Raw genomic sequence first — 12,848 nt, forward strand, 5'->3', positions numbered from 1 at the left:
ACACATTACACCAAGGGCTCAAAACATTCTCAAATGTTTTGAGAATGATGATGGCAACAAATGTACAAATGTGCTTGACATAACGGATGTATGTATGGATTGTAGTAAGCGTTGTACGAGCCCCCAATAAAATGATTAAAAAAAACAAAAAACAAAAAAACCCTGCCCACTTTTAATTGTGGGCAAGGAGTTCAAATATATTTTTGAAAGCTACAAATCAAACAAGACCCACCTGCAGGCAGGATACAGTCTGAAGGCCCCTACTTCGAGGCTTTATTTACTGTGCATCAAATAACTGGGGATAAAAGAAGAGATGTGAAAACACTTCAAATACATTAGGTATTTCAGTTCTCTATTATTATTATTATACATTCTCCTCATTTTGAGTGCCAACTGTGAACTGAAGGGAACCCTGGTCATGCAGTGGCTTAAAGTGTTCAGATACTAATCACAAGGTAGCAGCTCAAACCTACCAGCTCTTCTGTGGGAGAAAGAGATGTCATTCTGCTTCCTTAAAGATTTACTTACAACCTTGGAAACCCACAGAGCTTTTCTACTTTGTTCTGTAGGGTTGCTACGAGTCAGAATCGACTCAAGAGCACGGAGCTTGGCTTTGGTATGGTTGCTTGTGCGTATGAATCCAAAGTAATAGAATATATCACTGCTTATAGGCCTATATGTTAACATGATGTTTTATACTACCTAGCCACTCTACAAAAATTTGAGTTGCCAATGAAAATTTGTAAGATTTTCAGTAATATTGCTGCTTCACTGCTAAGACGCGTCCTTTAATGTTTCCACTCTAGCTTTCAGCACTGCAAAGAACATGTGCCCCCCTCTCCTACCCCAGGTTGCTCATGTCAGGGACTGACAACTCCATTGTCTTTGACTTTTCTCTTGACAATTATTGGTATTAGAGATGAAAGGTCAGGAGAGTCCTATTTGCTCTACCTCCAATATCTTCTAGACCATCTTCATAATGAACTACAGACCAAAATCCTTCTTTGTAAATAACATCCACTAGCTCCCCACTGCATTTAACATAAAATCCAAAACTCATTATGCCCTTCATGATGCAAACACTGCTACCTTGCTATCCCCCAACAAGCACCCAAATCTAGCCATTCAGAGTGATTTGTTTCCCCTCCAAAGCCCTATATTGTCATGCCACTCTATCCTTGCACACAAGAGACCTAGGGCTACAGGACAGATTTAAGTACTCTCTTCATTCGGTTCCACAAACTCACTTCCAGAGTCAATTCCCAGGCATAGCAACCATATATACAGTTTTCGAAATTGTAATTCCTAATGGCAGGAGACAGCTTCATCTCCTCCCACAGAGCAGCTAATGAGTTTGAACCAATGATGAATACTTAGAGCACCACTAGGGGTTAACCTTTTAATTTTTTTCCCCTGGCTATAAAATCCATGCTCAATTGACATGTGTGTTAGACAGGGTTCTCTAGAGATAAAACCAAATTGCTGATAATTTAATATATTTATTTATAAAGATAATTAGATATATAACAAGAAATGAACTGTTAAACCAAATACAGATAAATATATAATACAAGAAAGAAATAGTTACATTATAAAGCACTACAAATGGCTCAATTCAACTCACTCCCGTGAGAGAGTTGTGAGAGACTAGCAGAGAGACTAGCAGTCCTTCAAGTCTAGTCTGCTGCCAGATCTTCCTCTATTTATAGAGAGAGCTAGGCTATGTCAGCACAGCAGCCAATCAGAAGGCAGGTCACCAACTGCCAGCCAGGTCACCAACCGCCAGTCCCAGCTCCAGAGATGTCTTAAAGGGACCTCAACTTACAGCGACACAGTCCACAGGCTAGGCATCCCACAGGTAGTGTAGCCTTTAAATTGAGGCACAGAACAAGCAAGGCAGCCGCACATTGGTCCGATGATCAAAGAGCGAAAGACAAGAAAGGCAAGGCTCACCAAGCCATTTATCTCTCTGCCCTACAATTAATCCCACTTGTGTTTATCGGCCAGGCTGGTACAATAAACTATCTCAACATGGTAACTTCCTTAACAAGCCATTCCTCTCCTCCTCTATACTCACTCATTGCCATTGAGCTAATTCTGACTCAGGATTGTTTACATGCTTCTCTCTCTCATCTTCTATGGTACTCTGTGCTTTCTACCTCTAGTAGACCAGCATCACACTATCACAGACTGTCCACTTTTTGCTGTTGGAAGACAGATGCGTTGTTTAATCTCAGCATCTCCACTAGAATACTGCCTGACACATAAAAGTAAAAAAGAACGATGAACAATTCTCTTCAACCTGTTAAAACATACAATGGCAGGCATTGGAACCACAATTCCCTTTACATGGCTAATATCGAGTTATATTCACTAAGCTCTTTACAAGAGCATCACTATGCAGGGTATGCCATTTAACTTTTCCATTGAAGGCCACATATATAGGCCTTGTTTATGTTCATCTGAATTTCTCAATTAAATGCAAAGCTGCCCCCACATCTTGTTAGGAAAAGTCATTAAGAAAATGAATTAGTATGCAGTTACAGTAAATATGCCACAAACTAGGATTCATATTATGTACTGCTCAAAGAAGAAACTTCAGATGAACAGTTGCATCTCAACAAATTTCCTCAGCTTTCCTTATATTTCATTATGGGTCAGGGATCCAAAATAAAAGGGAATACAAAGCTTTATTATCTTAGTGTTTTCTTTATAGAACCAAAAGTCAGTGAATGTCATTTAACTTGAATTCATCAACAAAAATTTTATAACATTTAATGCAATTCTGAAAATTTCAAAGTTCACGAGTGTATCTAATATAAAAAGCATTGAACACTTGTTCTTCTCTATGCCTTTCTAACATTTTGGCACAAAGTTTTATTTCAAATAGAGAAAGAAATGCATCACTTACTGTTCATCTGAGCAACTACTGACTACATACACAAGGATTCACAGTTTGTGGAAAATTTCCACTATCCTTTAATTCAAGTATTATTTTTAAAAAAGTATTGCACAAACTTTTTGAAGCCCCCAATAAGCACTTAAGAACCTCTGGTGGATGTACACTGGTACAGATAGGAACTGAAAATACAGGGAATCCAGGGCGGATGAGCCCTACAGGACCAGTGGTGTGAGTGGCGAAACAGGGAGGGTAAAGGGAGAAGGGGTAGGAAAGAGGGAACCGATTACAAGGAACTATATGTGACCTCCTCCCTGGGGGACAGACAACAGAAAAGTGGGTGAAGGGAGACGTCGGACAGGGCAAGATATGACAAAATACCAATTTATAAACTATCAAGGGCTCATGAGGGAGGGGGGAGCAGGGAGGGAGGGGAAAAATGAGGACCTAATGTCGAGGGTTTAAGTGGAGAGAAAATGTTTTGAGAATGATGTACAAATGCGCTTTACACAACTGATGTGTGTATGGATTGCGCTAACAGTTGTATGAGCCCCTAATAAAATGTTTAAAAAAGAACCTCTGGTGGCACTGTGGGATAAGCATTGAGTTTGCTAATCACAAAGTTAGTGGTTCAAATCAACAAGCTACTCTACAGGAAAAATATGAGGCAGGAGAGAACCCTCAGGAGTTCTACCCTGTCCTACAGGATGGCTATGAGTTGAGATCTACTTGAAATCAGTGGGTTTGGTTTCACATGTCCATGGTCCCATAAGGTTTTATTGTTTTAAAGCAATGGTTCTCAACCTGTGGGTCGCAACCCCTGTGGGGATTGAACGACCCTTTCACAGGGGTCACCTAAGACCAGGGGTGTCAAACTGGGGGGCCCCCAGGTAATTTTTATGACCCGCAATGCTCTAAAATAAAAGGAAAATAGAAAACATTACAGAAAAAAAAAGCTTTTAGGGGAGGTAGGGGCACTACCGTACAGACAATATTCCCTCATTAACCCTTTAACTACTGAAGACAAGTATACAGGTGGCCCAGTGCCTTTCCTGGGGGCCTGTGGAGGTGTATAAACGTGCTAGACTCAGTTCCGGTGACGTGTGGAAGCGACATGTCTGCCACTGTCAGTGTCATGTAATGTAAACAGATCCCCAAAGCAAAAAGGTTAAAAAGAGCACTCTGGGTTATGCTGTTATGAATCATACCTAGCGGCAGCACTAGTTAACATTTTTAGAGGGAAGCCATTACGATTGTGCATCACGCCTGTCAACTGTCCAACATTTTGGTTTTTTTATTAGTAATTTTGTTATTTTTTCCGGTCACAACATAAGAGGTAAGTGAAAACTAGTAGGAAGAAAGCACTGGCAAATTTCAGGAAAGAAAAGAATCATTTTAGTTTTATGAATACATTAAATAAAATAAACGTTTAAATAAAAGCAATTACATAGTGTTTTAATTAACCTATCCATATTCCTGTATCATCACTTCAAAATATAAATTTAACAAAATTTGTAAATGTGATGTGGCCCGCATGAATCTTGCCTGTTGCACCAAATGGCCCATGTTTTAATTGAGTTTGACACCCCTGCCTAAGACCATCAGAAAACAGTTATTTCCGAAGGTCTTAGAACCCATACACCACCTCCTCTATCCTTCTCCAGGTGGATCTGCCCACATGCAGGTACGCCCACATACAAGTACCTGGCGTGAAGACTGTCGTTAGCCATGCCACACCATACTTCAAGACAAAATTTAATTTGTCATTAGAAATAAATATTTCACAATATATAATTACATATTGTTTTTGTGATTAATCACTATGCTTTAATTATGTTCAATTTGTAACAATAAAAATACATCCTGCATATCAGATATTTACATGACGATTCCTAACAGTAACAAAATTACAGTAATGAAGTAGCAACAAAAATAATTTTATGGTTGGGGTCACAACATGAGGAACTGTATTAAAGGGTGGCGGCATGAGGAAAGTTGAGAACCAGTTTTAAATGAAAAGGAGCTCTCCTTTTGTTCACTTCTCCTAATGGTTTTAAAGGCCTGAAACCCAGGGTCTTGTAGCACTGAACCACAGGTGAGATACAGGCAGGTGAGGCAAAGGACATGGCTCTAGGCAAAGGCTCTTGGGTTTTTTCCAGCAAGTGGGCAAGGGCAAGAGGGCTGGGCTAATGTTCCTGCTCAAAAGGAAAGGGCACTGTGGGTGAGACTGGACACCACTCCTTCCTGGCTCAATTCCTCTGACTCTACTCCTCACTGCTGTCTTCTCAGCCACTGGGGGATTCTACTGCTGCTACCGCCAGTTCTTACACAGCCTTTGTAAACAGGAGCAGCAGTAACAGCAGAAACGAGGAAGTCTGGCAATAGGCTTCAATTAGGATCCAGTATGGTGTTCACACACATAATCACCCTATATCATGGACATGAAGCAACACATTTCTACATTGAAAATGTGTTTAATCATTTCTACTGGCAAGCTTTCTTGTAGGGCAAAAAAACAACAAATGCCTCAATTTACTTTATTACCTACTTTTGCACATTCATCATCATAGGAGTTTGCCTTACTTAGTCACAAGAGAAAAACAACACTAAGTTTCTTTTTACTATCTGCCATGATCCAGTAACAGTTAAACTTTCTGTGAACCTGAAAGACAAAGTTTCTTTAAACTCTGTAATGCTAATGATCACATCAAAGCAATATTACGAGAAGACAAAGAACAGTAAAAACTAATTATATGTTCCTTAAGTATGTACAAAGAGATTCCTCTTGGGTTTCTTCATTATTAAAATTATTTGTTCCATTTTGAACATTCCATTGAAAGCCCAATCCGGCAAAAATGTCCCTACTCCTTGTTTATTTGAATGCCCATATTTTAGGTTCCACTTTGAAAACATCCTTGATCAGAGGCATTCAGTCATAAAGCATGCTAGAGCATAAAACTGCCTCTATAAAACAGGCACAAAATCTGTCAGTTTTGTCAACTTCCCTGCTTTTGGAAACCTATCCAAAACAAACTTATTACTTACTTTTCAGTGACTTTTACAGAAAAGCCCCTATATAGTAATAATTCACCTTTTACTTGATCCTTGTGCCAAGGCAAAGCACTCTTCTGGGGGAACTACTCATATTCTGCAGCTATGCCAGTTCTCCATCACTCAAGCTAAAGAAAATATAAGTGTGCCTTTTAAAAAGAATCCATTATACAAAATTTAAACTAAAAACAAAACTATAAAACAAAAATCAATCTTTTGATCACACACTAACATACTGGAAGTATTTAACATATAATGATCAATACACACACAGAGACACATAAATGATCAAGTTTAAGAGCGGTGCCATGCAATGTTAGGGAGGGGCTCCAGAAAGAGCCAGCAGCTAATCAGTCTTGGTGTTATTCATCTGATACATTTAAAACTAAGGAGTCAGTGAAAAAGAGTATCTCCTTTGTTGATTTCATAAACATTGTTACACACAGTGTCTTAATTCTTAAAACAGTGGTTACAGGATGTTGATACAAATTTCAAATGATAAATTTGCTTTTGCTTTTCTTTCAAAACTAAACTTGTGGGTTTCTTTCTCAAATTTAAGCTTTAGTTTAACCTTTTCCTGAAGTTCTACCCATACATTTCCCAGAAAAAGGGGTAGGGGGTAAGAGACACAGAGTTACAGACATGAATGCTACAATCTTTTAAATTCATTACTTAACAAAATGTAATTTAATGAGCTACTAAAATTGAAGGAATAGAAGAGACTGTGAGAACACCACAATCCATGACCTCATTACAAGGCTCCCCAGATTTCATTTTTGTTCCTTTATCACCCATAATGGGTTATGTATTGGGCTGAACCCATCCAGCATTCAAGGGAGAAAAATGAGGCTATCTGTTAACATGATTTAGAGTCTTACACACTCTTCTTTTGGGACGCTATAGGTTTGGATTTTGCTATCAGCATAGCACTTAGCATCATCATTCAGGGAAGAAATTTAAGTATATTAACTAGAATTTTAAATGTACTAAAATTTCTTGCCTGAATGATGCCAACTTTCATGATACCAATACCTTTGTTATTGTTAGTATGTGTGTATGTTTTTAATGTTTTTTTCTGTGTGAAATCTAGGATGGGTGGGTCTATAGACAGTTACTGGATTGAGTTTACTGGGGGCATGTGGGGGCCGCTGGAGGAAAATGGGGAGCTAATAAGTGCAAGAATGAAGAAAATGTTCTGGAACTGATTGTAGTGATAACTGTACAACTCTTAATATGAATCAAGTATTGGGTTGTATGATTTGTGAATTACATGCCATTAAAACTTTTTTAAAAAGAAATTTTAATACAAGCTTTAACCTCATTTTCATAGCTACAGTTCTAATTCAGAAGCTCATCATTTTGTCACCATCTCTATTTAGTATTATGGAAAATGTGCACAGCAGCCAACTGCCACACATTATTGCATTTAGTTTTCACAATAATCCTAAAGGGCAGGGACTATTATTGTCTCCATTTTACAAATAAGCAAAGACAACTAGTTTATTTATGGTTACAGATAAAACTAAGTCTATGCCAGTCACCACTTTTAATCACCACCATATTCCACCATCATCTATGAATTCTATCAATTGCTTTCCAGTCTCCATTCACCTACCAAAGTCTTTAACACTACAATATTCTAACTGCCAACTAAATTATACACTAATTGTATCACCTTAAAAATCCCCAGAATTACAAAAAAAATTTATGCTTTCCTTTGTATTCCAACAAAATGTTCTTACTAAATGCAATTTGATTGATGCCAACTCCACCACCACCACTTAAAAAAAAAAAAATAGCTCACACCTAACCTACCGAAATCCAAATGCCTGTGTTTGGATTGCATATACTTCCTACCCTCTATTTCCTGTTCTACACTCAAAAATCATTAAATTTTACTATTTCCTCCCCTATCCGACTTTTAAAGGGAATTTTGTTTTATCTCTCATGGAAACCTCATCTTGATTGATTTCATAGTTTATCCTATTGTTATATATTAGTACTTAAACTGAAATCGAAGAATAAGTTGTTAGAGGGGCAGTGGTTCTAAAACAATTCAGGAAAATAGAAAACAAAGTGCAAAGGCCCTGAACACAACTGTAAAGCAGCAGCATTGGTGGAGCTTAGTGTGGGATAGAAGAGCAGTACACAAAATGAAGATTGTAAAGCAGGCAAGAACCAGCTTATGTAGTCTTCCAGACCACAGTATAGTTTTTCCAAGCTCTTCCGGTTTCTGAGCCTGTAACTTTTTTTTTTTTTAAACATTTTATTAGGGGCTCATACAACTGTTATCGCAATCCATACACACATCAATTGTGTAAAGCGCATTTGTACATCATTCTCAAAACATTTTCTCTCCACTTAAACCCCCGACATTAGCTCCTCATTTTTCCCCTCCCTCCCTGCTCCCCCCTCCCTCATGAGCCCTTGATAGTTTATAAATTGGTATTTTGTCATATCTTGCCCTGTCCGACGTCTCCCTTCACCCACTTTTCTGTTGTCTGTCCCCCAGGGAGGAGGTCACATATAGTTCCTTGTAATCGGTTCCCTCTTTCCTACCCACTCTCCCTTTACCCTCCCTGTTTCGCCACTCACACCACTGGTCCTGTAGGGCTCATCCGCCCTGGATTCCCTGTATTTTCAGTTCCTATCTGTACCAGTGTACATCCTCTGGTCTAGCCAGACATGCACGGTCGAATTCAAGTCATGGTAGTGGGAGCGGGGAGGAAACATTTAGGAATTAGAGGAAAGTTGTATTTCTCATCGTTGTTACATCACACCCTGACTGGCTCATCTCCTCCCCGAGAGCCTGTAACTTTTTATGGGAGCGAAAAACCCCAACTTTCTCCTACAGAACAACTGGTAGTTTTAAACTACTGACTTTGAAGTTAAGCAGCCCAACTCATTGCCTATCATGCTACCAGGACTCTAGCTCAGCTTAGGAAGGAATGGAAAAATAAGAGGCCCCAAAACTGAATTCCAGATATTCAAAATAGAAGCCCTTCTAAGATCACCAGTTACTTTTATTTACCAATGGTTTTTCGGTCCTTATTCCATTTATCTTTCTGCTGAATTCAACACGTCCCGACAACTTCTTCCATCTCTTTTGCAAGATTTATGCTGTCCAATTATTCATGCTCTGTCCAATGTTAAGAATTCTCAATGTTCCATTCTAGGTCCTTCTTTTCTAGTACTCTACTCGTTCTGGAATAGTCCATCAAAAATGAGCCCCGGGGTACAGTGGTTAAAGTACTCGGGTGCTAACTGAAAGATCAGAGGTTCCAGCTGCTCAGCTGGAGAAAGATGGACAGCCTTGGAAACCCTGAGACAGTTCTACTCTGTCTTTTAAAGTCCCTAAGAAACCCATAGAGATAGTTCTACTGGGCCCTATAGGGTCGCCATGAGTCAGAATTGACTCAATAGTAGGGAGTATGAGACTTGTTTTTGAGGTTAGATTAAGTTTTTTTAAAAATTATTTAAAGATCATTTTATTGGCGGCTCTTACAGCTCTTTTAACAATCAATACATCAATTGTATCAAGCATATTGTACATATGTTGCCATCACTATTTTCTAAACATTTCTTTTCTAGTGAGCCCTTGCCCTCCCTCTCCACCCCACCCTCGTGACCCCTTTGATAAATTATAAATTATTATTTTCGTTTCTTGCACGAACCACTGTCTCCCTGGTTTCTGTTTTTCATGCCCCTGGAGGGGGTGGTGGAGTGGTTATGTGTCAATCACTGTAATCAGTTCCCCCTTCCTCCCCACCTTCTCCTTACCTTTCTGATACCACTACTCCCATTCCAGTTCCTGCTTTCCGTGTTATAGGCTCTTATCTATTAATTGTACCTATGCACATGCTCCGGTCTAGCCCAGAACATGAGTTTTAGAAGTTAGAAGGGAGAAAGACAAAACTTTCTACTCCCGTAAAGATTTCATCTCACAAGGGCAGTTCTATCCTGTCCTACATGGTCCTTATGAGCTGTCTACTTGACATCTCCTATTTAGATAGCTTCTTTCAGAGTGTGAGAAAGACACAGCCCTTCTGAAACTCCCATAAAGATTTACCATCTTGGACACTCACAGGAATCGTTCTAATCTGTCCTATGAACCAACGCAATGGCAGTGAGCCTGAGCTCATTAGAGGCCCATTCTGATGGCGACCCCACACGTGCAGAAGAAAACTGCCCCACAGGGTTTTCCTGGCAGTGACCTTTCAGAAGCAGATCACCAGGTCCACCCTTCCTTACCTGGGTGGGGTTGAAGCTCCAGCTTTTCAGTATTTAGTAGCTCCGCACTTAAATTAAGGACTTATGCCACTCAGGGACTCTTGTCTGGCACTAGCACCTCCCCAACCCACACCCATCCGCCTCACGCCAACCCCGCCACCGCCAAAAAAGAGGCATTCACAAAACTGAAATTTTGAGATCACCACAAAACCAAAGGGCATTAAGATTCCAGTCAAGAAAACCTTATGGAACAGTTCAACTGTCACAGGGGGTCACTCTGAGTTGGAACTGGCTAGAGGGGTACCAAGCCACTGACACAAAACCACTATAGGACAACTCTCTTAAACTCGGGGCTTTGTCATCAACTACCAGTTCCTTCCATGGCTCAGGACCTAAGACAGACCAACCTGACAACCACCGTGATGGCTACAGACGGGGCGCGACGAGAGGGCTGCACGATAGCCCCCCTCGCGTCCGACCCCCCAAAATAAAACGCATGGCCCTTGGTGAGGACGGCTAGGAAGGGAACGCAGGTGAGGAACGGCCCAGACACTGCATGAGTATCCCGTCCCAGACCAGATGGGATCTGAGGGGAGGGAAGTCACCCGAGGGGACAACAGGCCTCATTAAGGGACAACTGATAGACAACGGCAGAGGCCAGTTTCGGATGGAGGAGGTCAGAGGTGACAGCATGGACCGGGGAACGCCGTCGGGCCAGCCGGCGGGGAGGACCCGCGCTGAAGTAGCTGGGAGGCCCCGGAGCGTCGAGGAGCCGGGGGCAGGCTGAGAAGCAGCGGGCGAACTCCAGAGAGTGAACGCCGAGTGGGCGGACCGCGAAGGGGAGGGGGCTGGGAGAAACGGCCCGTAGAGAAGCTCGCCGGGCCCGTCTTACCAGCGTCTGCGAGTCCGGGGCCTCGGGCCAGGCCCGCCGGAAGCACCGTCTATGCAGGGGGCAGTGGAACCGGCAGTCAAAAAGGAGCACCGAGCGCGGAGACGCGAGGCCGCTCGCTCCCCCAGTCAGGGAGAGCGGCTGATGGCGGGAACTGTGGCCACACGCAAACACGCACGCACGCACGCACGCACGCACACTCGACGCGACCAACCCCGGCGCGTGCGCGCAAGCTTGTAACTCCGCCCTTCCTGCGCTTCGCCCGCCCCAAGAGAAGCCTTGCAAGGAAAGCCCGCCCCCGGCGACAGGTAGTACGCACGCGCACTTCCCATTTTCACCCCCTTTCGAGCTCCCTCCATTTCCCTCCTACTGAGCCCCGGCTGGGCATGCGCACTAACGTCCACCTGGGACGGCTCGGCGTTTCCCGCCCTTCACGGGCTTCCGCAGAAAAGTCAGAGTTCATGTTTCTATGGATACCTACTCGAAGCCTGGGAAACGGGGACTAGTAGGTGACAGACGTCCTTCCAGCACTGACCCTGTAGAGGCAAAGGACATACTCGGGGACAGTTAACTCGGCGGAGGTCAAGGAGGCGGGAAGAGGCGGTGTGGGCGGGGTCGGAGGGGGTCAGAGGCCTGCGAAAGGGGCGGAGCGAGCGAAGGCGGATGGCGGCTGCGGCGGCTCATCCTCTTCGGCGGCAGCGGCGCTGAACCGGGGACGCGGTCGGGCTCGTCTGGTGGTGGGAGGAGAGCGGCGGCCGCTCCCAACATGCACAGCCTGGCGACGGCTGCGGTGAGTGACCAGGCCGCCTACCCTGGGCCCAACACCCCCCCTTCAGCCCCGCGTTTCGGCCCCCTCTCCCGGCTCCCTGGGTCGGCCTCGAGTCCAGCTCCTTCTGCCCTCGTCCCGTGAGGTCCTGCTGCCCTCTTCGCCGCGTCCGGCCTGCGAGGGGGCTGGCCCCCGCGCTCCTCGGCAGCCGACTCCCGTGGCCTCTAGCGCGGCGCGGCGCGTTCTTTTCCGGCCCTGATCCCGCTCCCGGAGCGCCTCTCGCGCGGCCAGGCCGGCCATTCATTGATTTCAACTGTTTTGAGAGCGCCAGTTGCGAGCCGGGCCCGAAGAGCAACCCTGAGTCCCATCGGACCCGCCTTGCGCTCTCGGAACTCCCTGCCTAACGTGGCGGGTTAGAGATGGCGTGGAGCTCCAACCATTTGCTCTGCAGGTGGAAAACCAGAAGTCTGGAGTGGTGAATTAAGTTATTGCCTCTGACTTACGGTTCTCTCTGCTTTGAAAACCTGTCTCACACGTTTTCGTTCTACCTGCCTAGTCTTTTAACAAGAAAAGCGGATCGCGTTATACACCTGCCTGAAGTAGCACTGTGTATGGCTTCCTATGCACTTGATACAATCCGGATTCGTTATGGTAGTCGCCAAGGCCTTGTGTGCCCACGTTTTCAGCCTCATCTTTTGTCACCGGCTAGCTACACCGACAGCCTTTCTAATCCTCCCTCATGGGCTTTTCCACTCTTAAGGGGCGCTTCTGGTCTCCTAGAATGCCTTTTTTTTTAACCTCCGTGTGTGTCAAGCCCATTGTGGGTGGAACAGGCTCCCCAGTCTGCTTCAGAGTCGCCTCTGCGTGAGCCCTGGTGGTGGTAGTTAAGCGTTGGGGTGCGATCCTTGGGTCAACAATTCAAAACCACCAAATAGCTGCGCGAGAGAAAGACTAGGCTTTACCCACATGGAAGAACACGCCAGCCTGTGCGATCACGAGGTGTCGAAGGGATC

General features: G+C 43.7%; 2 protein-coding genes across 2 annotated transcripts in view; one reads left to right on the forward strand and one right to left on the reverse strand.

Annotated features, from left to right (window-relative positions):
- Positions 1-11,639, reverse strand: part of USP37 (ubiquitin specific peptidase 37) — an 86,576-nt gene extending 74,937 nt beyond the window's left edge. Inside the window, exons 1-2 of the mRNA XM_045294764.1 lie at positions 11,551-11,639; positions 233-295 (exon numbers count right to left, since the gene is read on the reverse strand). The gene's annotated coding sequence lies outside the window, so the exon portion shown is untranslated. The remainder of the gene's footprint in view (positions 1-232; positions 296-11,550) is intronic.
- Positions 11,640-11,751: 112 nt separating this feature from the next.
- The window catches only part of CNOT9 (CCR4-NOT transcription complex subunit 9), a 32,375-nt gene continuing 31,278 nt past the window's right edge, over positions 11,752-12,848 (forward strand). The window contains exon 1 of the mRNA XM_013004354.2: positions 11,752-11,859. Within this exon, the coding sequence (XP_012859808.1) occupies positions 11,836-11,859 (24 nt within the window). The 5' untranslated portion in view covers positions 11,752-11,835. The remainder of the gene's footprint in view (positions 11,860-12,848) is intronic.

This window comes from Echinops telfairi, unplaced genomic scaffold (assembly GCF_000313985.2).
Source record: "Echinops telfairi isolate 266 unplaced genomic scaffold, ASM31398v2 ScPeMD7_3;HRSCAF=10, whole genome shotgun sequence".
NCBI lineage: Eukaryota > Metazoa > Chordata > Mammalia > Afrosoricida > Tenrecidae > Echinops > Echinops telfairi.